This window comes from Ixodes scapularis, unplaced genomic scaffold (assembly GCF_016920785.2).
Source record: "Ixodes scapularis isolate PalLabHiFi unplaced genomic scaffold, ASM1692078v2 PGA_scaffold1__304_contigs__length_218370807, whole genome shotgun sequence".
In the NCBI taxonomy this organism is placed as follows: Eukaryota; Metazoa; Arthropoda; class Arachnida; order Ixodida; family Ixodidae; genus Ixodes; species Ixodes scapularis.
This window is the reverse complement of record NW_024609846.1, coordinates 126,506,614-126,534,208: the sequence shown is the minus strand read 5'-3', so window position 1 is coordinate 126,534,208 and position 27,595 is coordinate 126,506,614. Positions and strand designations below refer to the sequence as shown.

The 27,595-nt window shown below is 44.2% G+C and overlaps 1 protein-coding gene across 2 annotated transcripts; it reads left to right on the top strand.

Annotated features, from left to right (window-relative positions):
- Positions 1-174: 174 nt before the first annotated feature.
- On the top strand, positions 175-27,547 carry LOC120846754 (GPI transamidase component PIG-S). Of its 2 annotated transcripts, none has more exons than XM_040218623.3 (14): positions 175-827; positions 6,458-6,594; positions 9,492-9,693; positions 13,049-13,186; positions 13,753-13,862; positions 14,519-14,639; positions 15,636-15,697; positions 18,940-19,054; positions 20,841-20,930; positions 21,014-21,243; positions 23,910-24,038; positions 24,999-25,101; positions 25,189-25,246; positions 27,353-27,547. In XM_040218623.3, the coding sequence occupies exons 1-14, from the start codon at positions 761-763 to the stop codon at positions 27,468-27,470; spliced, it is 1,680 nt and encodes a 559-aa protein (XP_040074557.1). In that variant the 5' UTR covers positions 175-760; the 3' UTR covers positions 27,471-27,547. The 2 variants fall into 2 exon arrangements, with proteins under 2 accessions (XP_040074557.1, XP_040074558.1); XM_040218624.3 differs by lacking the exon at positions 175-827 and adding an exon at positions 5,755-5,981.
- Positions 27,548-27,595: the final 48 nt, after the last annotated feature.

The following is a 27,595-nucleotide window of genomic DNA, read 5'->3' as shown; positions in this document are numbered from 1 at the left end:
TGCTAAATTTGTGTTTAAAAAGGCGCGATAATTTCGTGGATAAATCGATTTATATGCGGGCCCCTCGGAGGGGCAGATCCGGGCGGACCTGGAGGCTGATGACGTAGCCAGCCTCCAGCGCGGTGTCTCGTTGCACGCACTCACAGACTTGGCTCTCTTGGCGTATCGAGCCTCAGCTTCCTCGTTTACCTTCCACGTTTTCAGCATCCGGTCTGTGACGATTACGTATACGGCATCAATCGCCTTGTCGAAGTGTTCGACATTGATCAGAGCAGCGATGAGAGTCATTGCTATCAAGAGATGTTGGAACTTGGAAGCTGTTCATTTTGACTGCGACCCGCTGGCGACGAGCTCCAGCGACGACGAGTGGTCACCGTCGTCCGGGAATGTCTAGCAGGCGCATGCAGGCTGGAAGGTCAACTGGCCGGGGGGCGAGAGCGAGAATAGCTTTCAGTTTAGCGAGCTGTTTGAGCGGTTTTGTTCGTACCGCGACGAGAAGAGCTTGGGCGATCATGGGGGCGCCTAGAATGAGAGAGTGTTCATGGACACGTGGTTTATGGACACCATGGTGTGACTAACTTGAGCAGTGTTGCCTGGTCGCCAGATGAAAATTATAAAAATTTGTAAATTGAATATTGCAATTATCAGAGCTCTAAAAATTGCGTAACTTGGTGTATATACTAAGTAGCCTATGAGCATTCCATTTCAAGAATAATCTATCTGTTTAATTTTCGTGTCATAACCCCTTTAAGTGTAAACAATGGCGGTATTACGCGAGGCGTCTGCATCTACGGCTCCTGATCTACCTCAAATTAAGCACAAAAAGGGTGAGTAGCGACTTGAACGGCTTAAGTACGATCTATACACCCATGTAAAGCCTGTTGATTGATTTGTGGGATTAATTGCGCAAAACTGCGGCCCCGCCACTGTCTTCTGTGCCGGCAAGAACTCCCACGATTTGGTTGTGCTGTGGTCGTGCATAGGAAAGTAACGTTAGTGCAGAGGTAGGGGCCAGAGTAAAGAACGAGTTTAGGATAAATGTAAATATAACGGAACATGTGAGATTATTAAGCGCATAATTTGACCAAGTAATTAAGTATGCAGACGTATGCGGCGACCGGCTAGCAGGCGCACAAGCGTAAGGGTTGTTACCTTTCTGTCTAACCTCTCACGTCGTCGCATATACATCATACTTCTTGTGAAAATAAATTACAATTAATGACGGCAAGATGTATGCGAATAGTGTAAAGAGTAAAGCTATACGCACTACGTAATGCACTTCGGCCGGATATGGCTATACGCACTACGCGGAGAGCTCATTCCAATTGGGTCACCTTTTTCGAACGGCACATGTATCACTGAGAAGCTCGTTAGAACCCCCCCCCCCCCCCCCCGGCCCTGCGTTTACGCCACTTCGCGGCGACAGTGTGCGGCTGCTAACTACAAAACTTTACCCGTACATGCCGCTTCGCGGCGTCCAGCCGGCAACCCAAGCCACACTGTCCCCGATTCCACCTCCGGAAAGGGAGTCCCATACCAATTAGTTCTGCGAAGTCCAGAGTCCCATACCATTTAGTTCTGCGAAGGTTCGCCAACAACATTCATTGTTTTTCTTTTTCTTTTTTTAGAGCGCAGCTCTTAGGGGCCCGTTTCCGGCTTGAGCGGCGTCGGCGTTGGCGTTGGCGTCGCCGTCGCCGTCGGCGTAACCCCCTTGAGGTCACGTGACCCCCCTCAGGTCACGTGACCCCCCTCAGATCACGTGACCCCCCCTCAGGTCATGTGTCCCCCCTCAGGTCACGTGACCCGCCTCAGGTCACGTTACCCGCTGAGGCCACGTGACCCGCCTCAGGTCACGTTACCCGCTGAGGCCACGTGACCCCACTGAGGCCATGTGACCCCCCTGAGGTCACGTGACCCCCCCCCCGAGTTCATGTGACCCCCCTGAAGTCATGCGACCCCCGAGGTCACGTGACCCCCCTGACGTCACGCGAGCCCCCTTAGGTCACGTGACCTCAAGGAGTCGCCTATCCCTCAGTACGCTTCCATCTTCCTCCTCAAGAGCTGCGCTCTAACCGGCGTTACAGGAAATTGTAAACGGCTTTCATTTTTTTTTTTTTTTTTCAGTGTTGATTGTGAAAAAGAAATGTCGTAAATATTGCCGAATGCCTCGGCAAAACAAAATGTTCGAGAAAGAGAAAAGAAGGCGCACATCCTGGATCGAACCCACGTCCACTTGCGTACGAAGAAGAAACCTTACCACTATGCTATGCCACCGTTTAGAAAACTCGTTGTAACCATTTGTTTTATACGAGTTTCGCATAGTATGTATGGGCTCCTTGCACTGAGGTCACATCGCATACTTTTGAACACCAGGAAAAAGGAGGAGAGGGAAGCTGCTTTTGTAAGAATTTTGAGTGACAGGTTAATCTTCTATAATCTTCTGGGTGGAGAATAGCGACGCCTCTGCTAATCCGGGAGGCACAAAGGAGGATCCTGATAAGAGGGGAGCTTCTTCTTCCCCTTTTCTCTGGAGGTCATTGGAAATGACGTCATGTGCAAGCCACGTATAGCCATTTCCGGTCGAGTCGCACTACGGAGTGCGTATAGCTTTACCCTAGTGTAAATTAACATTCGGATGCATGTTCTATGGAAGAATTGATCATAGCCTGCAAACAAACGCAGCGTCATGTGTTGTCTCAATAAAAATTTAATTCCTCGTAATTTGTATTTAGCAAGCGGGAGAGTTGACAATATTCCAATAACAATGATCGCCTTTGCTTGTCAATTCCGTTATTAAAAATGGCTGTCAAGTCCAAATAAATTGTCAAAAAAAAAAAGATATAGATTGGCATTTGTTTGGAAGGTATACAAATTTTCTCGTCATACACTAATCACGTATTTTGTTTCTGAATTGCGCGAACCAACAGATTACAGACGCATTTCAGCAAAATTTAAACCACTCATTGTTAAACTGAGCTTGCCCGACTTTCAACAACCAGACCAACTTAGGTTGTCTCAAGTATTCATCTTACGTTTCTCTTAGCATGCGGGGCTTCCGTATGTTTTGATTTGTTTGGGCATATTTTGCATGCATATGTGAAAGAGAAATCGGCTGTTCATGACGCGTCGACGACAAGCTCGAGAACAGTTGGGCTGATCAGTCTTGCACCACTGTATGTATTTGTTTATTTGTTTATTTATTGCTGATGCCCACCAAGAGCAGCCTACCTTTCTGGCAGTATATCAGATCACAGACAAAGAAGTATGTCAAGCGTTCTAGCTAATATATACATAGACATACTAAAAAAAGTAAGAGTCCACATATTCTGTGGCAGTGACGATATCACTTAAAATTATTCCAAGGCATGCCAATTGCAGATGGCAAAATACTGATAAATGAGTGCCATTTCAGGTGAGATGCACGAGCCTGGAGTGTCTACCAACATAGAACAGTCCTGTTGACTTTAAAGGGCAAGAAAGCACACAAAAGCTTACGGTAGATACCCTGAAGATCAAAAGGCAACTGGTTAAAATCAGGAGTCTGTGTTTTCAAGATGAATTTATGTGTGAAATTAAGCTATACAGAAACCTACATAAAAAGAAGAACAATTAAATGTATACAAAGCGGTCGCTCATCAGAAAAAAATGTGGTTACTTTTCTACTTGCATATGAGTGAAATCCTCTCAAGGGAACACTCCTGCAGCAGCACAACACAGCAGCTATGTATTTGTTATTTTTTTATTATTTTTTTTAAGTACCACTTACATTTAACAAGTCAGTGTCATATATGTGTTACTCTTTTGTACTCTGTTACCAAGTTTTATAATGCTAGTATCATGCTACTATTAATTCTTATATTAGAAAGCAGCTTGACTTTGTTGCTCTTATTGGACAACTGACAGGCCTATGTTTACAAACAATGAACAAAACAACAGCTCAAATATTATGAGGTGGCCATTTGGTGCATATCAGCAGATTCACCGAGATTCAGCGAGCATTGCGACGTAAAGAAAGATTAGTGACAACCTGATTTCGTTTGTTTCTTTTTTCTTTCTGATTAGATTTGCAACAGTTTAAAAGTTTGTATCATCAAGCTTTAACCCCAAGCTTTTCAGAATTGAAAGTAGTATTCCCTGACAGCTAAAAAAGTGAAATAAAAAAAAAGAACAGAAAAAACTTTGCTCTTATGTATACAACTGGCGTAATTCATTTGGTGCCGAGAACTTGACATTTGGATTTGAAGATATTACTTCGTTCCCATTCTGTGCTCACCTCGAGAGTTCTGTGCAATGCTGTGTGAGATGGAGACATGGGCATGAGGCTTGAGGAGGTCCTTTCCTAGCATGTGGGATCATGTAAACAAAGCAGTCTCGTTCCTGTTCTTCTTTAAGTGCTACGATCAGGAATTTGGGAGAAGCTGTTTTGCAACCTTTGCGAGAACAACATCTCCCTCACCTCTACGACACTCCCCCCGCCTCCCCCTTCCCCTACTCAGGACTTGTGAGATGAAGCGTCTTATGAGATGAGGTTGCATCTGCATCTTTGTGAAAGGTCACTGAAGTGCACTCGTACAGGAGTTTTCAAACTTCCAGTTCAATAAAAAAAAAAAGAAAAGCTGCATTTTTTGTTTTTTAGTTGAGAACTTGCAGACATTCCATATGGAAGCTGTACATTTCCTCCAAGGGTTGTGAAACTTCCATCACACTTTTCGACAACTTCCAGACGTGTGCCACGCTTTCTCCCGACTTTCCAATTTGAAAATAAAAATGCAAGCATTGAAACCATTGGAGCAGATAAAAGACTTCAACCCAAATTCGCGATCTGGCAGAGACGTAATGAAGGCAGTTTTCTGCGAGTGTGGAGTTTATGTTAATATTTTCTCTGTACATAACGATAAAATGACCCATGTCGCACTGCTAGGGCTTAAAGGGGTACTGCAACGAAATTCTAGCACTTATTTGATTGTCTAAATGTCAACCATGTTCTGGTCACACCACAGAGACACCAATTTTTTGCTTGAAAAGAAACAAAAACATTATTTAAAAAGAATTAACCGATTGTCGTTACATGACCATGAACTTAAAAGCAGCGGTGCTCCATGGCAGTACTGCAGCATGCTGCGTTTCTGTGAGCCCTTCTCCCTTTTGTCCTAGCCTATTCAACTCCTCCAGGAAGCAGAGAGGGGCAACTAAAAACAGCCAGGTTATAACGCGTTGGCAACACTCGGTGTTGTCCATGCATTACAACACATTGACACGGAGCCCTAGCCCATAGCTAGGGCTCCGTGTTTTCGGTATTTACTTTTCTTCAAATTTGGGTGTTATTTATCTGTGTTTATTTTTTTTCTCTTTGAATCGGTGTTTTTCCATGTTGAATTTCAATGCCGGAAAGAAATAGGCGTTTATCGCTCTTCTGTTGTAAAGCGACTGTATAGTTACAGAGAAAATAATATAAGTTATAAATTATAATATTTTCTCTCGTAACGCTGGCAAGATAACAGAAGGGAACAGGGCACGGAATGTGGTCTTGATAGAATGGAACAAAGGACAGTTCAGTGCAACTGCGTTCCGGATCGACGAGAGAAAAAAAAAAGTAGGGTTGAAAATTTCTTTTTGTAAAACTAAATTTTTTTTTTAAGGACAGTTTAAATTTGGGGTTTTTCGGTTTTCCCCGTTTCAAAGAAATCCGCCTGGAGGCTGATATTTGGTTTTTAGTGGCATATACCGAAAACATGGAACCCTACTCATAGCCACTCCAGCCCCCAAGCAGCTTTGCCCGTGCTTGACCAATTGATGTCACGTCTGTGACGTCAATTGGTCCGGCTTCCGGGATGCATCGTGCTCTCCGATGGCTGATCTTCGAGCGCTCGTTGGAATCGGTCCCTTGGAACAAAAATATAGCCATCCGCTCAAAACACGAGCGTGCAATTGTCATTAGCAGATTGAGTCGATCATGTTTAGCTTGTTTCTGAACATGAGAGGTATATTTTAAGTTTGCATTCAGTATCCCTTATTTAAGGCTGGTTCGTAGATTTGCATTTGCGTGTGGTCAACCGCATTTCGAGCAATTGTAGCCACTTATGACAAGGGAGCACATTGGCAGCATTTATTGGGTAGCTGTGGAACAATTCTGATCTGCATATATTTCTTTGCATAATTCTTTCGTCGCGGGCTCAAAATAATTATGAAGGTGTTATAGGTGACAGTTCCTCATTGACACTAGTTCGTATATATGATCTCTCAAAATTGTGTGAACCAGCCTGGGTGACATGATGCAAGTCCAATTGCATCGTGTCATCATTATCATGCTGCCGATATCCACAAAGGGTACCTGGGACGTAATTGACTGCAAACCACTGCACAAGTGCATAGAAAGATTGTCGGTGTGTTATAAACAAGCCAGATACTTCACCGACATGTTTTCTAATGAATATCCCCTTTTTACCGTTCCTTTCAGAGCCGGGGCATCTGTACTCGAGCTTGTCGTTTGTTCTGATTTTTATTTTTATCGGGCTCCCTGTCTGGTGGAAGGCAACGACAGTATACAGGGTGAGCCTTCCGTACAGCGAGATTGAGGCGCTCAGCTCAAAGAAGGTACGTTCCCTCTACTGCCTCGTTACACTTTTTTTAGAACTTGTTTCTCATCTTGTAATTCGAGATATTTTAATTACGCTTGTTCATTTCACGTTCATTTACCTGCTCCTTTATTGGTCGAAGTAATTACATTGTTGCAAAATGTTTCATCAATATTAACCCTGAGGAGAAAAGTACTGTACGTGGACAACAGCAAGGCGTGGCACAATAAGCACCAACAGGATACTGCTGTTTTTTTTTTTCTGTTTTGCTTTTACATTAAGAGATTGTCATCAAAATTACGACTAGTGCTCATTGGGGGCACAAGTCTAAGCAGTGGAATTTGGTATTTGTTGTCAACTTGTCCGAGTAAAAGGCATACAATTGGCGATGTCTTATTTCTGCTGACTGTGTTGTGCAATGTACAAACAAGCAGAATGCAAGGAAGGCACTTTGTCACTGCAGTGACTGTTGTATGTTTCACATTGGTGTGTTTCGTGCCCTCTGCTTCCCATATGTTAAAAATGTTAATGTAAAAAAAAAAAAAAAAAAGACGTCGCTTGGATTTTTATGGAAGGAATCAGATGGTTGCATTCTTCGTGGTTGGTCGAAGCAGCGACAACACAGCGGACGAAATGGGTGCGAGCGATGCTGGCCTTGCAGCATGCACGCCTGTGGCTTTTGAAGTTCTGATGTCTGACAAGCAGGCAGGATACAGCTGAAGATGCGCTTTGCCATTTCCGCTCACATCATCGAACATGCAGGTGTCATGTCAAGCTGACAGAGCACTGCACCATTGAGGGACCATACTGCTATGGAGCGTGCGGTAATTCGTAACAAAAGCATTTGCAGGATCCTGTTTTTCTGTCTACCTGGCAAGCCAGAACATTCAATGCAATTGTTGTAAAGCGAGAAGAGACAAAGTAATTGACTCTTTGCTTCAAATACCTCTGCAGGAGTATAGTACATTATTTCGGCTTGAAGCGGGTGTGTTGCTTACATTATAGATCAGCCAAGATTTCTGCAAAATAAATTAAGGGGACACTACCTGAGAGTGTCAACTTCTGAACCGCTCACTCAATGGGTGTGATATTTGCAGGTGGTGTTTGTAGCCATATAAAAGGAGGGCATGCAAATTATTAGCCCTGTGAACCAATTTTATGAAGTACTATACCCCCAGAACGAAGTAAAGCAAAGCTTTGTATGGAATCTGCTCAGTGAATTTATCATTGAGAACTGGTGTTGGTAACCACACATATTTCTGGTGGAATGCATACTGGATTACCTGTTGCCGGTTGCTATGAAAAGAAATTTAAGAAAATATGCACTTTTCAGGTAAAAAGAAAAATTTATGAAAAATCTTTTTATTTTTACATTTATCAAGTTTCGTGAATTACATTTTTTCATATTAAAGGAACATGAAAATGTGAAGTTTAAGTTCATAGTAATCGGCTCCATAAATGTTTGGCATATACGCCGCAAATATTAAATCTCTCGATAGTTTCGTACTGAAGCAATAGTTTTCCTAAAGTGAAATTTATGCCAAAAAGTGGAATGGATAAAAATGTGTTCAAAGTGCTACAGCTCCTACCTTTGTTTTAGCATGGGTGGATCGAAAATATAATTTATAAAAAATGAACTATGCTGTGTAAAATAATGAAACCTTCTGGGAATACTCTCTAGATATTGGTAGATCGAAATATGGCATTTTTCAAAACCATCGTTTTTTGCAGAAATTTTTTTTTCCTGTGTAGTATCCCCCCTTAAGAGGCCCAAGTAGTCTTGCCCGTCTCAAAAGTCTAATTCCATCCTTAGTACCTCAGATAAAATAGGGTCAGGAAAGCACCCCAGCTTAATAAGATTAGCTTCCTCTAAAAAAGCCCTTGTATGTAGTCTGTTGCAAGGTAAGAACCGGAAGAAAGGCTCTGTTCACAAAAAGCAGCAACTATTTCAATGCCGAATGTACCGAAGTGCATTTGGCATTGCATTAGTATTATTTTAGGCGGAGCTTTCTTTTTGTTAGCCCCAACCTCGAAAAAAGGGACGCTGACGGATGCTTTTCCCTTTTTGTGCTGTCATAAAAATGGTCGTGTTCAAACTGAGTGGCATAGCAACGCCATTTCTCTCTCTGAATTTGGTGGCAGAGCCTCTCTCGCAGGTTTTATGTTGCAACAGACTGTTATGTTGTACGATACTTCGACGTGCCATTTTTTCTCAGCAGATAATGTTTTTCCTCCGCCGTCCGCACATGAGCAATGCACTCTTTCTATAGCGGCACATAGGAGAGCCCGCAAAAAGCACAATGTCAGAACTCATCGAGGTTTCCCCTCATTCTGTTTTTATTCAGCGATAAAGCAAAACTCTGGCGATCGAATTATGTAGACCTTCAAGGTGATTTTGCTAAAAGAATCTATTTGCCATTCAAAGTTTCGGCAAGTTTACCGGAATCGTGAAAATGCCAACACGACAAGCTAGTTCAGACATTTTCGTTCATGCTTTCCTGAGCACGTCGTGGGCGCCTGTAACTGCTTACAACAAGAGAATACACTGGCACCATTTGTCGGCTATCCCAGAACCCTTCAGATCGGCGTGCGTCTAGACCGAAGGTTTGGCCCTATTTGCAAAGTCAAATCGATGGGCTAGCCACAAAAGACAATCGCGTAACATTGTATGCGTGCGAGGGCCGCGGTGAAAGAACGACATGTAAAAAAACCTGGGAAACATGCGTGGAACAGAAGAGCCCAGGGCCGTCCAACGAGAGAGCGCTTGCGCGCTCTCTCGTCGTAAGAGCTCTTAAGAGGTCTCGAGGCACACAATCCTAAGCAGTTGCAAGTCTATGAACCAGCCTTCATGAAAGCATGTTTCTTAGCTCAAATCGGTGCTTCGTGAACATGCTTAGTACCTGATTCTTTTTGTAGATCGTTCAGCGCATCAGTGTTCATGTGCTCCTCGTGGAAAAGCAGTATCCAGAGGGAGACCTCGTGAATCTGCTCGACAATGCAACGTCGGCGAAGCGGACAGCCCAGTTTACGGACGGAAATGAGTATGTGTACGAGTGGGCCGTGAGACTCGCCTACCAGGATGAGACCGACCTTCTCCTGTCCGGAAAGACGCTCGAAGGTGGAACCCTGTTTATTTATTTTTTTTCTTTCCTCGGGGTCGGGTTGGTTAGGCGCAATAGGGCCGACGTACGCCTATGAGAAGCGAGCATAACCATCAATTGGTCATATTGCAGACAATTGCCTTTGGTCACTCCTCGTTTCCATGTGGGCCATGTTTTAAAATTTCTCGATCCCACTCCAGAGTGAAGGGTTTGTATGTTTGTATTCAAAAGCTTACTTATGTCCAGCATCATTCTCTTTGCGCTATCGCGTCACATAACCCACGGGAGTAAATCGTATCTACCCGAGTAAGATTTGGAATGTAGCTATTATGTGCACTTTCAGTTCTCTTCACAGGCGGCTCTAGCGGCCATGCAAAGTGCTTGCGTTTAATCTGCTTTCTCGGTCGCTTCCCTCATGCCCACTTTATTTTTGTTGGGGTGTAAGGGTAAGATGCAAGTATAGCCAGAAACGTGTCTTATTGCAGGCATTTGCTTTTGGTCACTCCTTGTTTCTGTATGGTGTGCACTTTCACTTGTTGGGGCGCAGCGGGGGCGAAGTAACCACATAGGCGTCCCAAACTCAACTGGTGTTTTATTTCCAAGTGCCCGTTCCCGGGAACCTCCTTTCCTGTCTTCCCCTCCGCTGATCCGCTCTCCACATTCCTCCGTCACCGCGGTCCGCGGGCGAGGGGAATCCTTCCGCGTGGACAAAGGGGGAAAACATCCGGTCGGCAGGATAGGCCAGGTCCATCGGGCGCTTGCGCATGGCGTGATATGATCCCCACAATACTCCCTCCTCAGTGAGTGCACGAACGGAACAAGCAATCACAGGTCGAGCCGTATTGGGGCCCTGATACGCCGGCTGCTGCGTGTGGTTCTCACGCTGATGCTAGCTGGCGGAGGTGGCACCGAAGGCAGCCTCGCGGGAGGATCGGTCAGGTCCATCGGGCGCTTGCGCGTAGCGTGATATGATCGCCACACACTTAGTTTCATGTGCAGCTTTAGGGGCTATGCAAAGTGCTTGCATTTCATTAGCTTTTTTGGTCACTTCAATCATGCTCACTTAAAGGGGTGATGCAATGATTTTTGTACTTTGTAAAAATACCGCTTAGAACAAAGCCCTTACGTTAATGACCTATGAAAAAAAAGTTGCAGAAAAAAATGAAAGAAAAACGTGATGCGTTCACCCCCTCGACTCGCACGCAGCTAGAACAAGGGGCCACGTGATCTGGAGCCGAGTATATAGTACCTGATGATAGCCACGCGCTTGCGTTGTCAATGCATGGGACACATGCTGAGTTCCAGACATTGTTATAATTCAGCTATTGTCATCATTACAGCGACTGGACACGGGCCTCTACCTGAATGCTTGTCAATCTATTGATTATCGTGAGCCCAAATCGAGTGCTCACGCAATGCTCGTGACCAATCTATGAGCCGCATTCAAACATTGCCCTTGGCGGGGAGTATGCCGACACTTGAACCCTGCAGCTGCGTCATCAAGTTTTGCGAAAGAGAGATTGAAAGAAAACACTCGCTTCTGTCCTTGAAATTACACTGCAACAAAGGAGTTTCTTGGTCAGTGGTATTGCCTGCGAGTATACTTTGGTTTAACTAGTGCCAGTAAGCTCGTGTGATATGAAACCCATTCCGAGTGAATATCGTTGCATGGCCTCTTTTAATTTTTGTTACCGAGGCAATGCACAAGCCATGCGCGCATACTGGTGTCGGAGGTATGAAAAGATATTTCTGCACTGCCTAGAAATTACTGCTTCAAACCAAGTCTGCTCATTTCATGCTTGTTTCTTGCTCTTGCTTAATTTTATTTCATGTTGGCAAACTTTTTTCAACCACCAAGTATCGGCAGAAAAAATTACCAGCTGTTCCTTCTATTTTTCATCCATTTTCTGAGTAGCTCGTGTCAACATGATATGGGTAACATGGATATGTACACCTATGTGCTGCAGATAAGCAAAAGTTGGCACACACACAAAAAAAAAAAAATCTATTAGAAACTTTTTGTGTGTGTGTCTTTTGCTTACCTGCACTCTCAGGGTTGTATTATGTCTAATCTTCACGAGCTCGTGTGCAGCCTAATTTTTACAGCAGAGCTGTTAAGGGCTAGTTTCTCGAGGATCATGTCCCCCGCAAAGAAATATTGACACAAAGCTCTGGATATCTACCGCCATCTATGAGCGACGGTGGCAACCAGACAACCGGCTTGCCGGCCTCGCTCATAGATGGCGGCAACCTTTCCAGCCTTTCCACTCTGGTTTTCACCAGAGTGGAAAGGCTGAATTTCTCTAGGCGTCATCCTAGATATCGTCCTTGAGGTCGTCCTTGAGGTTGTCCTTGAGGTCGTCCTAGAAGTCATCCTTGAGGTCCTCCTAGAAGTCGTCCTTGAGGCCATCGTAGACATTGTCCTCAAGGTCATCCTAGAAGTCGTCCTTGAGGTCATCCTAGACTTCGTTTCTGAGGTCGTCCTAGGCGTCGTCCTTGAGGTTGTCCTAGACGTTGTCCCTGAGGTCGTCCTCAAGGTCTTCGTAGAAGTCGTCCTTGAGGTCGTCCTAGACGTTGTCCTTGAGGTCGTCCTAGACATTGTCCTCTAGGCGTCGGCCTTGAGGTCGTCCAAGAAGTCGTGCTTGAGATCGTCCCATCATAGTACAGCTTCGCTAGCCTTCCGTCTTCACCAGAGTGGAAAGGCTGAAGGTTTTTCTGTTCAGAGAACAACTGTTCTATGTGTTTAGGGACTGGGTCAGTCGTGTTACATGATGAGACAAATGTTAGTGTTTGAGTACTTGAGACAAACGTTAGTGTTGCTTTTTGAGCACTTATTTAAAAAAGCATATTATCAATTTTTTTGTTTAATATTATATAAGTAATTTGTTTTAAAAGTGTATGTTGATGAAAATTATGCTGGATCTACTGCTTCTACTGTGAGAGCAGCCAAGGTGACATATGGTACTCTTTGCTGTATACCTTGTTAGTACACCTCGGGAATATGTAACAAGTTGGGGCCTGTCCAATGCTAAAAATTCATGCAAACAAATGGGGTTGATACCTATTATATCACCTACAGAGCATGCAATTGACTCAAACATGCAATCTCCAATTTATATTTTTTTATTTGGCACCCATGGTAGTAGACCAATGTACTACTTCCTTTCCATTGGAATAGCTACAGAACTTGTTTGAACCTTCAATTATTGTCTCCTTTTCAGTCAGCCTGATTGCTTGGTTTTGTCCTTTTTTTTCTGGTGATTTCTATTAGTTTTTGCTTGCAACATGCTCCGCCACAAGAGGAACATAGATCTGTGCGTCCTACAGCAAATTTTTATTGAGATGTTGTGTACATATGTATGTTACCTGCAGAGATTGACACTGCTCTTCACCATATGGAACACCTCCGTGCTGACAATCGGTTGAACGTTGTGGTCGTCCCAAATGGAACTTTCAAAGGAAAGGTGACCATCGGTTTGCACAAAACCATCTACTTTGAAGGGGGTGAGGGTAAGTCCAATGATTTACTATTGGCATGAAGACCATGTCACAAGCTTTAAAAAGTCAAAGATATTAGCAGCACTTTCCAGTGAAGAAGATGTTGATGTCTACTATGGGTACTGACATGGTGAAAATGCCAGGGAGGTCTTTCAGTGCCTTCAATGCTAGCTTTTTACCTTCAACATCTCCAAGCTTCAAGCGTCCTTGCGCAGCCAAAGCACCACAGGAGGCAATATGAGTGCATGTTGGAGGTTGGATTGAGAAGACAGGAAATCGGGATATGATTAAGGGTCTGCATTTTAATGTCGATTACCGTTAACTTAAATAAGCCATGGGCAGTGGTCTTTTTATTCCTTTTAAATCTGAAATGTTGCCATCAGAACTGAAACTGTGGTTGAATGTGCTCACGGGGTATACTAACATAGGCGGTTGGATTTGTTCTTCGTGCTTACCATATTTTCGTTGAGGAGTGCCACGTGCTTCACATGGCAGTCCTCAATGGCACAGCGCCTTCACACAAAAGAAGAAATGGTCGACCAGGGCTTCTTCGATGGAACTTTTTTTCTTAATTTCAGGGTTGCAAGACCTTGCTAGAAGCATTGATAATGTGGTCAGAGAAGACGCCATCAGAGAAGACCTGTTGAAAAGACTCTTTACGTCCCCCAAGAGCCAGGAAAGAAGCAGGGTAAGCGGTCTGATGGAGTTGTGTCGGCATCTTTTTACGGCGCCCGGAACGCACCTTTGGCCGATGTGCTTAGTGTCCTATGTAGCCCTTGCATCGAAAGTGGTCCTGGAGTGGTAGCAGACGACGTCACTAAATTTCGTGCCGTCGGACGTCGCAGTCCCGGGGGTTGGTCGTGCAAGTTTCGGCAATGAAGCGGTCAAACGCCTGTGTCACCATCACCGCAACATCCTAACCTATCGTTGGAGAGCCTTCCGTGAACCATCGAGCCGACAGCGAGCCACGGCAGAACGGGCGTCTGCCGATTCTGCCTCCACTGCTCTGCCGCTGCCGGAATCGCGACGAGCAACGACAGCATTACACTTTGATTTTTATTTGTCTCCTACTCGCCAGCCACTTATGCAGAGGCCGAGGCAACTGCAATCATGCGCTGTTGTGTGACACAAAATGTAACGAGTGCGACAATAACATAAAACACAGTAGTACCACGCAAAAATACCGGTAAATCAAAGTGACGTCGTCGGGTAGAAATCGCGGGACCACATTTGTTTGAGGACGAGGTAAACACCATTTGGGGGTGCACTCCTTGCACCATAGTTTTGTTAGCATTGTTTGGAAATTAAATGAAGGTGTTTGGTGTCCCATTTTTGTTCCTTCAGCCAGACAAAGAGCGCATGAGGCCACTGAGCGCAACCACGAAGTTTGATGTGACGTTCACGCTGATTGTACCCGAGCCCCAGATTCTGGACGTCAGCTGGAAAATCCAAGAAGCAATTCATGGTCCGTGCGGCTTAGCTATTTTTTGCTCGTGTTTTTTTCTCCTTTTTCTTGCTAAGGTGAAAAGATTTTTTTTAAATATTATTGCAGTGTCTTAATGTATGTCGGGTGCTATGTAAATTCTATAATGCCGCATAAATCTTTTTTTTTTTTTTTCAAATGCGTGGATGCAGCTGTGTGGTGGGACGTGTGATTTTTTTCGTTTATGTTGCCCGCAGTTATCTGGGCGAGGAGCGAAAGATGAAAAATCATTATTTGCTGTAAATGGAGGTCATATCAGTCAAAACCAAAAACACAGCTGATGGTTAATGTGATGTTTATTTTGATTAAATGATGATGTTGGAGGAGGAACGACAAGGCAGTTAGTTTTTAAACTTTCTCGGTTTTCTTCCTATGAGTGTCTCAGCAGTGCAAAGTTCCCCTCTTCAGGAAAAAAAAAGTCTTCACAGGGTGTTTGGCCACAAAAAAGTGGTTTCTAGTTCTTTCCTAAATGTGTAATTTTTGGCAATAATACCTTAGAAACATATGTCCATCACCTGCTGGTATTGCACACAGCTTTTCACAAACTTGAAACTTACAAAGTCAGATAACTGGTTTATGCATTTGACTAAAACTTAAAACTAATCACCTTATACATTGAACTGTGTAAAGTCTGAATATTTGTAAATGACCTGAATTTCATATCGTGCACTTTCATTGGCAAATGACATGTCTCGAAAATTCTAGTTCTTGAGCGTGGCATGCTACGGTCAGCGACAAGGTTAGAACGGCGAGGGGGAAAAGTTTAGTCGTCCCGCCCCCGGCACAAGCTCCCCACCTTCGACAACGCTCGCGCGCCTAATGCACCTCCAGCGCACGCTCGCAGCCGAAGCAAGCGGATAGCACGGAGCAAGTGCTGGTGGCCGGACATTCGAAAGACGCGCCCCGCTGTTCTCATTCTGTCAGCAACATTACCGAGTAATTAAGTGCAAGTAACTAAGCCCGCCTTAAATTGTGCAGCTTACATGGGACCATTCCTGGACAGGGTTTCCACGCTTGCCACGGTGAACGTGAAAAGTCAGGTGGGACGGCCGTCGTCGGCCCGGTTCTTCAAATCCTTCTCTCGGACGTAATGTAAGAACGACAGAAGAAAACATGGAAAGAGCGGAAGAAACGCGCAAATGGGACGAACGCCGACTCGCAACCAAAGTTTTTATTACTTGAAGGCAAGAGGAAGAAAGCGACCAGGCACCATCAGTCAGACACGTGTCGAGCCCCTTGCCCCGTTACCCCCCCAGCCGTCACGTAGCCGCCTCTCGCTCTCGCGCGCAAAAATTCTATTTCTTTTTTTCCGAAAGCGCTATTGATGCTTCATTCTCGCACTGGTCCTCCTCAGTGGCAATCTGATAAGCCCCGAGCATTTCCCTCGTCGTTTTATCTTTGTTTCTTCATAAAATTGTGGCATCGCCGAAGGACGCTTTACGCTCGCACACCAGGTGGTGTAACGGGAGGTGCCCTGCAACCGGGGCAGTAAGAGAGTAATTACACTTTCCGAGCCTATCGTATCTTATCGTATCATACCTTATCTACGCAAAGTCCCACAGTTTAAAGAATGTCGGAAGCCGGTATAGCATATTGGTGGTGTTTTCAGCCCCCGAAAGATTGAAACAAATACGTTCTAGGGTGAACGTAAGAAAGCGGAAGAGTTCTCAAAAAGAAAGTGCAAAAAGAAATGCGTGAAGCTGTTCGTAAGATGCTGCGAGGGGTGTCGTGCACAAAATTCCTCTCTCTTGTAAAAAAATGTTGTGTCGGGCAGACTGGTAGATGTTTCAACAACAGGCTCAGAGAGCGTAACTACTCTCTTACTGCAACGCAGTGCTGGGCAGAGATCCTCCAAAAAGTATTAGAGAATACAAATACTGAAATGCGTGTCTCATTAAGGCCCAAAATACAGATACTGAGATGCATTTGTCTTTTATGCAACGGGATATCCCCAAGAAACTTCTGCAAAAACGGCACAAAAGTTTACCAGAATATAGATACTGATATAGTGATGGAAATATATTTGTTCCCAAATGGTGAACTATGCTTGTGCTCTTCTTTTTTTTTGTGCCATTTTATGCACTTCCCCTTACCTCTAAATCTTTATTTATCATTATTGCCGCAATAAAAAAACATGTCACTCCTAGTGAACCGCATAGTTACCGAACGGTAAAGACTGTGCGCCATTCTCGACGAAAGGCATCTGTGCAAAACGAGCCCTGTTTTGCCGTCGGGGCACATCTTGTTTTGCTTCTGAGTCACCCATAGTGTGGGGAGATTGGACAACAGAGCCATACCTTTTCTCCAACTCTACTCCTTTGCAGCGTTCGCTTTACTACAGTGCAATCCACTTATAACGATCATGAGAAAACCCGAAAATGCAATCGCTATAGACGCTTTACACACGCGCCAGAATACAGCCACCATTGCTGACCTCTCTTGTTTTACCGAGATACCGAGCCACTGAAATTGGTGTGGACAAGCTTCCACAAAGGCCAATGCTGGGGAGCAAGACAGAATAAAATCTAAGATGTCAATGACCTGGGCTGCTATGGCAATAATGAAGTGAAGTGAACGTAATAAGGGGGAACAAAAACTGAAGGTCAGTTATGGCGGCGCCCATGCACAGTTGCTGTAAAGCGTCTATAGCCGAGTATCGTTGCATCTGGACTAGAAACTGGTCGTTTCAAGTCTAGAAGCTCTATAAACTGATCGTTATAAGCGGTATATCGTTATGTGGTATCATTATAAGTGGATTGCACTGTAATTGGGAAAGAAGACAGTGCTTTGTGAGAGGAGCTTATTCTGTTATTCTTGCAAGTAACCATCTTTAAACAACAGTTTTTTTGTGTTTCTTTTAATGTTGGTGACTGTGATGGATCGTGTTAGTATAGGACAGGTTCATATTATAAATTCTGAAGCACCTTGCAGATATTTTTATCTTTTAAATTTATCGTAAAAACGGCTACAAATGAATCAAGATACCTAAGCCTGGCAAATTATCACAACACGAGCGATTCGTTGTAAATGTATCTCGCTACTGAGGTACAATAATTTTCAAATGTATCTCGATACACAGAGTCAGCTCGGGATTATCTCCCAGATACTATCGAGATACATTTATGTCGCGATACTGCTTAGCCCTACTGCAACGATCGGAGGGCACCTCCCGTTACGCTGCCAAGCGTCAGGTGTTAGTTGTCCTTTGGTGACGCTCCAATTTTAGGAAGAAACAAAGATAGAATGACGAGGGACGCGCTCAATACAGTCAAACCCGTTTATATTGAACTCAAAAATGTCTACCAGTTCGATATAGTGGGTAATTCGATATAAAAGTTTGAATGAACTTGACTCTCAAAAATCTACTTTCTGCTGACATATTACACAATGAAATAGTCTTGCATCTTCTGCTGCTTTTTCTTCATTGCATCCGTGATAACAATATTTATCTATGCTATCCACAGACTCCAAAATGCTGAGGCGCCGCTGCCTCAGCATTGTTTATTCGGCATAATTCGGCGTACTAGCGCCGAATTATGCCGAGAGCACGGTGGGGAGAGAGAGCACGGAGTATCCTTTCCCCGCTCCCTCTGCAAAAGATATATTCTTTTTTTTTTTCTTTAAAAAAAAAAAAAAAAAAAGCCAGCGTGTTTTGCTTGTGGGAAAGCTGGCTTTCCCCCAATGCGGCCGCTCGCGTTGGGGTAAAGCCAGCTTGCAGAGCAAAACGGCTCTCTTAGCAGTTCGATAAATCGGTAGCGGCTGCTATTTTTCTTCGATGTAACTGTAGTTTTTGCTATATATATTATCACTGTAACATTACTGTGCACAAAAATTGTTTGATATAAGGGATAATTCGATGTAAACGGGTTCGGTATAGTCGGGTTCGACTGTAGCACTTTCAAAAATTGAAATAGAATTTTTGCACGTGAAATTGAGAGGTGGCCCCTTGGCGGCGCGACGGCTATGGGGGTGGTAGGGCAAGGGGTTTGACACCTGTCTGACTGATAGTACCTGTTTGGTTCCTTCCTTTTTTTTTTTTGTCCTTTCTGTTTGAAGTAATAAAATCTTCAGTTGGGGGGGGGGGGGGGGGGGAGAGTCGGTGTTTGTCCTGTTTGCATTTTTCTTCTGCTTTGTCCCTGTTTTTTGCGCCGTTCCTACATTATGGTCAAAGAATGCCAACTAGCCCAATTCTCGACATTAGTACTTCTGTTTTCTTGAAACTCCGAAGAAGCCTCTTGACGGTGAGTTTATCGAGACTTCGGAATTCTTTCCCGCTTGACAGGTGCTGTACTTAACTGACCTGAAAGTGCAGCCGCACTTCGACAAGGAGAAGGGTGTGTACTCGTTGACTGCAGACAAGCTGCCCCTGATTATAAACCCAGTGGAAGGAAGCAGCGGTGAGTTTTGGTTTTGGCCCCGTCTCCTCCTCCTAGTTCAATCACTCGATGCAGTTAACGTTCCAAGATGGTCTGTTGTGCGTGCCTCCTTGTTTCTGACTTCAAAGTGAATTTGGCAGCATTGTGTCTAAAAAAACACTAAACAGCCAAAAACACTTTTTTTTTTCTATATGCCAAAAAAATTCTCTTGCAAAAAAAAAAAAGAAAAAAAAAAAGAAGATAGTGTTATATTTTCGTTCCGATACACATTTGAGCGTTTCGGAAAGGTGCTTCTAAATTTTGGGGTCGACATCTCGAACCTCGAAACGAGTCTCGCAACGTAAATAACATGGTGCTAAACATTTTCCTTTTTTGGGGGGAAATTAATTTTGCAACATAGGTATGTATTTTATTCTAGCACTTGGAAGGACTGTTTTTTTGGGGGGGAGTTGACTATTTCTTATGAGTTGTAGGAACAGATGTCGTTTCTGCTATAAATATATTTTATTTAAGTAATTGATTACGTTGCCAATTTGACTGTAACTGAGGAGGTGATGTTACCGCTGGTTCCAATTCGTCTCGAAGCGTTGTCGTCCCCGTACTTGTGGTGTCCTCTTCTCCCGTCATTCCTCTCGTGCCACATTCCTCTGCTTGGGGTCCAAATGACGTCTGGATGGCTGTGCAAACAAGACATGCCACACGCACAACACAATGCGCGGCAAAAAAATGTTTGCGCTTCTCAAAAAGTGTGAAAGTTGCAGCGCGTTCATACTTTTTCAGCAAGGACATCAACCACGCAAATAGCATCACTTTCCTCCTCGCTTTTGTCTCCTCCCCTTGTTCTTGGGAGTTTGGGGATCGACAACAGCGAAGGCCTTGACGAAAGCCAGCAGAGCGTGTGAGTGGTTGTCTGGACCCACACTATGAACACACTCCCAGTCTCTGTCTAAGGACAGAGGCGGAGGGTAGCTTTCTCCCCAACCAAAAAAAAAAAGTACCAAGGGCAACCGGAATTGGAGGAAAACTTCCACTTTTGTTACAGCAAGTGCCGCGACTGCAGAAAACAAGTCTCGTCTGTACAGCCCTTAGAACGAGAGGAATGCAGCCGCCGCTACGGCCATCGACCGCGCCGCTGCAGAACGATCCCGAAACTCACTGCTATTTCGGGGTCAACATCTTGAAATAGAAACCGCTCCCAACTCAACATGTCGTCTTGCAACGTAAATATGTATAAACTTTTTTTAGGAAAAAGCTTTTTTTTCTTGCACGCGCGTCCTGTCCAGGCACTTTTAAAAAATTGGGTAGGCTGTGTCGGGGATGCAGCCACAGTAGGGTACGGGAAACGCCTTGTGCGTGCTGCAGTGGGTGCACAGGCACTAGGGTACAGAAATGATGTAACCAAATACACCCCTTACATTTATTCATGCGCAGCACTATGTTTGTCGGATTGACAAACATACTGCCAAGCTACGCCTCTGTGAATGCCATGCGCAAGGCTAAATTTAGCTTCGATCGCATCGTGCGTGGCGCGACAGCGGCACCGTTTGCGCACACGAGATATGCGTGGTCGAGTAGTGGCTTCTTTCCTCTACACAGCGACATTGAAGTATGATGCAGGGGTAGTACGGTTGCAAAGATATAAGCAATATTAGTGTTACATGTTTTCGTTACATCTGGTTTAGCAAGCGACCCCCTATTGACCAAAACAAAAGGTGTTTCACGTCACAAATATTTTTTAAGAGTGCTGTGTTTCTCCAAGGGCTCATCTGTGTTTATGTTACCAATTTTGTTTCCTCTCTTTTTTAAGGGTTGCACGCATCAGTAAATCCTGCGCTAAATTTCATGGTCTATGTGGTACCTCGAGCACATCATCCACTCTATGTGTACGACGAAAGAGGTACAGTGTTTTAGTTTCACGTGGCACTTTTATGAGCCAAGTTCGAGATTTAGTAACAATACTTGCTGCATCCTTTCCGTCAGGCCAGCCGCTGGAGACAAATGCTTTCCTTTCGCCCAAGTGGGGCGGGTTCCTCTTCTACAACGTGCCCAAGTTTCCCGAGAGCGGTGCCGCCCTGCCAGCACGTGTGGACTTGGACATGCGTTCTATCTTCCAAGTTTTTCTCGGACAGCTGAGGTTACTGATGGGACTGCCCGACACGAGGCCTAAGGAAGGGCTGCATGTCATGGAAGACTCAGTCTGCTCAGATCTCGTAAGTATCGATGTTTCGTCGTAATTGGCTAATAAATTGCGAGACCTTGGAGCATGAAAGCATTATTGTTCCTATTATAAGAGCACTAGTAAGTTTAGGCCAACGTTGTTGTTGGGGGTAGTATGGTGTGAGCAAGATGAGCTATACTCTGTCGCAGGTTAAGAAAAGCAGGAGTAGCTCTCCTGCCAAGCCCTCCACTCTTTCCACTTTAGCAAAGCAAATGCTGGAGAGGAGGCAAGTCCACTCGTCTCCTCCCCGGTGTTTGTTCTGCTAGACTGGAGAGGGGCTCGTGGAACCGTCCCCAAGCCGTTTAGGGCGAGTACAGTGCGTCTGCTTTCCCCGGTTCACGCACTCAACTGTTTTGGACGAACCAGGCTCGCTCATGTCTTAATTTGAGACTGCCAACAAATAACAACCCTGATTTGATTTTTTTTAATTTTTTTTAATTTTGTTTGTGGCCAGAAACTTGATTTTGAAGGCAACAAATGTAATTTCGAAGAAAACAATTAGGCAGTTGAGGGTTAGAAATCCTCCAAAACTAAAACGGTTAAGGTGTTTACTTGCAACAGTTTATAGTTATAGTAGGTGCCTAAGATATGAATCCGCAAGGTAAGTTAATTTGGATCAAGCTGCCAATAAAATTACTAGTAGACTCATTATTTCAATCTCTTCAATCTCCAGGAAGCCACACATTTTGTTTGAATTATTGGAAGTTTGAATTATCAAAAATTCATCTAAATACGATGCAAGATGAAATTATGATTTGTTATAGTATAGATGGGTACACATACAAGGCAGATATTTGGCAATTTCCTGTACACAGACCTAACAATCATAAGCAGGTATGCCACACGTGAAACATGGGTAAAATGTACGAGATAAGTTCAATCATCTCTCCAAAATGTTGTCGGTCGTTGACTGTTTAGACAGCACATGACACCTCAAAACAAAATTAACCCCTTATTAAGTGCCAAATTTTTTTTCCAAAAGTAACCTAGAAGTGCCATATATTTTTTTCTTTTTATTTTGAATTGTGATTCCTCTAGTATTACACATAAAATTTGAAAAGTTTATTATGCAAAAATCAGCGGAGGCGAAAAAAATATTTGCCAACTAAAGCGAGTGTTGCCATCTATGATCAGCGCCGCAAAACTACTTAGACGAGCCTAGCTCGTCGAGGGCTACCGAAAAAACCACTGGACGGGCCGAGCTCGTCCATGGCATTTTTAGCCAGAAAGTGGCCGACGAGCTCAGCTCGTCCAAGGAACTTAAGGGGTGAAGTTTGCTCATCCAGCAAAAAATCTTTGCCTATTGTGACCTATTAGCCCCATTGAGCGCACTTCTTACCAGGCAACTGTGCACTGCAGAGAAGCAACATTCGCAGAAGCAAGCTTTGCGGGTGTTGCTTCTCCGCTGTGCACCGGCGCTCGGCAAGAAGCGCGCTCAACGGGACAGCAAAAACAAAAATGTATGAATTACACGAAAATGCCGTTCGAATTGAGCGGCTTATAAATACATTGAAAACATAGCGGGGCAACCAAATTTTTTTAATTTGTTTGAAATAACCGGAAGTACGAAATATCAGAATTTGAATGGTCACGAGCCTACCTATTCACTTGTTATTAGCGAGTCTCCTTGCACTGAAAAGGTATTTATGCGCTTAAAGTAGTTTGCGATAGGCTAGAACAGATGAAGACTAGAGTGGAAGCTCCACCTCCAGGCTTTCTGCCTTTGATAACACCTCATCACACGCACAGCCCAACCCGAGCTGAAGGCACCGAACGCTTGAAGGTGGTGGAGCTTCTATTGAATTCTTAACCCACCACCTGCTATAGTAAATCTAAATTGGATAGATAAAAAAAAATTGTTACTCTGTATTAGTTTTTTTAGGATAGCGCATATGAGTACCAAAAGTACCTGCACTCGCATTGCAAACTTACTGGCACTTTACCTAACTTTAACAGAAGATGTACTGAGCTCGTAATGCTGGTGTAGATATTCTAGGTGCTGGTATAGTAAAAACGCTAATGTATTGACTTTGTCGTGGAAGTTGTATTGTAGTTACCTAATTCAGAATTAGCATAGCTCGAAGGTTAAAAAAGAAGGAGGCTTCGGGGGTACCAATCTGGACACTCGGCGAAAAAGTCAGCAAGGAATAAGCGATCACGATTGACTGGCGCCGTGCTTAACCTTGGCACCAGCCAATCACTGCACTCGAATCCCTCGCCGACTTCTTCGCCAAGAGTCCAGATTAGAGCCCCAGTTCAGTGTGGCAGCTCTTAACAGACACAGCGCCGTTCTCTTTCCAATAGCAGTTGGTGTGGGGGTGGATGAGGTATTGCACAGAGCTCAAGCTTCAGGTCTTGAGGAACCACTTTAAAAAATGGGGGGGGAACCCCAAGTTCCTATATGTGTTTTTGCAGTAAATCAGTACGCAAGATCATTGGTGATGTTGGCGGAACAAAACAAGTGTGGTAACATTTTACTTGGAGTCAATACTAGTCGAGCACTAGTTCCGTCGCTCAATGTTGAGGTGCTGCAGGGAAACCCTGGGTCCTTAGGAACCCACCTTGATGACCCATGAGCTCTCGAGTTCATCCTTAAAATGATGTTTATAATGCTCGCTCATAGATTCAATTGACAAAGGTTCCTTTCTTTTTGGACAGGAAGTGGACTTTCTGCTCAGGAGAAGAACTCAGGATTACTTGTCCATGTCTGTTTCCTCCTTGTTTTCACTGTCTCAGCTGCTCAGCACCATCTCTAACATTGTGATCAAAGACGAGATTGGAGATCTGGTGAGTGTGAGGCCGTTCAACCTTTTCGGCACCACGGGCAAGTCGGGTTAATCCGCTCGCACTTCCCCAAAGTTGTGAATGAGTGCTTGCACACTTGAAGGGTCCCCCACTCTGTAAGAGCACATGCATCAAAACCTTTTTTTCAGAAAAAAAGCTACAGCAGCAGGCATTCATGAAGGTCCAATTTGTATACCTACCGGCTAAGCTGTCTGGTTTCGGGCGATTGCCTTATAAGAGCACTATAGTCAGTGACAGGTCAAGAACCTAAAGCGAGGGAAAGGAAGGCTAAGGAGGAGGTAGCAGATGGAATGCTGGAGAGGAGGAAACATCCCCCTCTCTCCAGCATTCCGCCTGCTTTCTCCTCCCCAGCCTCTCTCCCCAGGGTTCTTGACCTGTCACTGACTATAATTATTTACAACATACTGTTTAACAGACACCTATCCACAAACAATTAACTTGTTTCCATAATTTGCCGCAGCCAATCAACAAGAGACTTCTCTGCAACGGATACTGTGGCCATAAAAAAGATGCCATATCTTTTTGTTCGTCAGAGAGAAAACAAAATTCTGAATGCGTTCCTTTTTGTTTTCATCCTCGACACATTAGTTCTTCAACGGCCTCATTTATGCCCTCAATTTTCTCCTGGTTGACTTTTTTTTGCTTTAATTAAAGTCCATGTCATGCATGCACACTGTATCGCATATAGTGTTTCCATATAGTATTTGCCCTTTACCACCAGTTTTCAGGAAATAGTTGTTGAAATAGGTACAAATAAATGCCAATTTAATTCTAACAAATTTGTGGCACGAGACTACACTGAGGACTAAAATGTGCCTGTGACCCACACAATGAAGGGGCTAGTCAGGGGCGCTGAAAAGCACCATTCTTCAGCATCCGAACCGCAGCCCCCAACAACTCGCAGAAAGACTGCCTGCAAGTTTGAGAATCCCGTCTTTGCAGATCTACTCTTCAGTGCATTCTGCAGAGAGGAGCTTGGAACTGCTCTCGAAAGGTGACCTGGAGACCGCTTTTAAAGAGGCTGAAGCTGCATTTTTGGCCTCTGGCGAGTGAACTTTTTCCTACCTTTTTGTTTTAGCTTGCCCAAAAACAGCTGGCTTTGGGTTCTAACAGAGGGAATGTTCTCTTGCAGAAAAGGCATTTTTTGATCCCTCCTTGCTTGCCCTCTTGTACTTCCCAGATGATCAAAAGTGAGTTGGAGTTGGTTGCCGTGTCTTCCGCACATTGCAACATGGTGTTCGAGGAAAGGTGTTCGACAAGTAAAAATCCTAGCACCATGTTGGTAGAAGGGGTTATTACTCAGCAGAATGTATGCTTTGTGGTTCTATTTAGAAGTTTTAATATATAAATAATGCCAGGTTTGCAACTTTTTATGTTCAGGGCCGAGATAACATGCTCACAATTTTCCTGTCTCGGTAAGGGCGAGAGGTCAAATTCCTGATGCGCCAATTGCTTTTGTTCATGGTTTCTTTGCTCTGCCCCGATTATGCTGTCCAAAGAAGAAGTTTCAGAAGTTATGTCAATTTCACCACATATTTACCAAACTATGGAAGCACTTTATGTTTGGAAAGTCCCCTTCAGACTTTCCGACGGCTTAAAAAAAGAACAGGCCCAATGTCATGATCTCGAATCAATTTTATAGCTGTTGGAACATTTAGTGTGTTCACTTGCTCCTTCCAAAATAGCAGGCTCAGATCTTATGGCTTACGAAGTAAACGGTAAAGGTAATTGTTTAAGCACCATAAAATATTTAAAAACTATGCTACAATTGCCAGGCTTTTTGTAGCAGGTCTTCCTCTTCACAGCTCAAAACTCGAGTATGCAAAGAGTTTCTAAAGACACCCTATGCTTCCTATCAGAGGCTCTTAAACGTTTTGATCTCCAGGGGCACTTCTCTTGATTTATAGCCAAGGAACCCCTGCTGGTGTCCGCGTTGGCACAATGCAGTGTAGAAGCCCACAGACCTTTTAAACAATAATTCACACACTAGCAAGTGTTTTGCACATACAAGGTGCAATCTAAAAGTTCAGAGACTAGTTTTGTAACATAAAAAAAGAAGAAGGCAGCAAGGTGATAGGTGCGCTGCTGCCGAAGATGGGGGTCCTCCCGTGTCGTTTTGCCAAAGGGCGTTGTTCTGCGAGCATTTGAATTTGCACTATACACGGGTTTTTGTGACCATGCATATGAGCATATTAGCTACTTCAGTATCGGCTGCAACCAGAGCAAAGGGCAAATATCAATTCCGCGTCAAACTGAGCATCTGGAACGTAAACTTTGAAAAACTTCTTTAGGCTTACGGCAAACAAGCAATGAATCGTAATAGGCATTTCGAGTGGCATTTGCACTTAGAGTAGTAGATCATCACTGGAAGACGAAGAGAGGTAGGGGAAGGTCGCCCAACCTTGCTTTGTTTTCCAATGCTGCTTCGCCATTCTTGAAGCACGAACACCATTCAAAACACCTTGCACAACTCATTGCTTCTTCGGCATAAGGCTGCCGACTCATTTCAAGGTCTCTGGTTCTGATTTGCAGTCTGACACAGAATTGATGTTCGCTCCTTGCTCTGGTTGCAGTTCACACTGAAATCGCCAACATCTATTCGTTTACGTGGTCACAAAAACTTGCGCAGCATGGCCTACCGCAAAAGGCCACAGCTGCAGCATTTCGCAGCGACACACTGCGAAACGCATTTAAGTCGCAGAAAAGCCTTAGTCAAGCGCCTCCAACGACGAAGCGAGCCACTTCATCGGTGACAGCCCCTCCCACTGGGAGCCATCCTGTGGGCAGGCCAGGATTACAGTAACTCGTGCGATGACACACGAACGTCCCCACCTTCGACAACTGCGCATGCATCACTGTGCTGCCCCCTCTTTTCAAGCTACAAAACTAGTTTCTGAACTTTTTGATGGCACCTCGGTGTGCATCAATGGATGGCTCAAATCGTCCAAAATTGTGCTTCAACTTTAAGAGTACATTACTTAGGGGCAGGGATGGTTGAAGAGAGGCGAGGGCTCGTTCAAACCCTTGAGGGTACTTGGGTAAACCCCCCAAAAATACTTTGGGGAACCCAGATTAGGAGCCCGTGCTCTATGTAGCCGCACAAAGAACAGTAGACGATATATCTCGGGCAGGTAGTGGCATCTGCATGTTCATCTTTTTAGCGATTCCTGTGCAACTGATTTTAAAGTGTTAACTTTTGTTGATTTGAAATGCCATCAGTTAAAATTCTTAAAACGAAGTAACACTCGTTATAGCAGTGCCTTTTTTTGCTTGACACAGTTTTTGGGCCTTTTCAGATACGCCATCTACATTCCCCTGTTCCTGCCAATCAGCATTCCAGTTCTTTTGTCACTTCGGTATATTTTGACACACTACAGGCATACCAAGACTGCAAAGGTGGATAAAGTGGACTAGGCCATGAAGATTATATAGTATTACTAATGTGACACTGAATTTCCAGCCCAATAAAAAGATGTATACCAATTAAAAAAGACGGCATATTATTTGAACAGTTTGCACTAAAAAATCACCACATTAAA

Bases quoted from the DNA above. Each gene is read 5' to 3' on its own strand.
- LOC120846754 (XM_040218623.3), top strand. From the start codon at position 761: ATGGCGGTATTACGCGAGGCGTCTGCATCTACGGCTCCTGATCTACCT. The intron at 828-6,457 runs GTGAGTAGCGAC...CGTTCCTTTCAG, and splicing joins TCAAATTAAGCACAAAAAGG to AGCCGGGGCATCTGTACTCG. The intron at 25,102-25,188 runs GCGAGTGAACTT...GTTCTCTTGCAG, and splicing joins AGCTGCATTTTTGGCCTCTG to AAAAGGCATTTTTTGATCCC.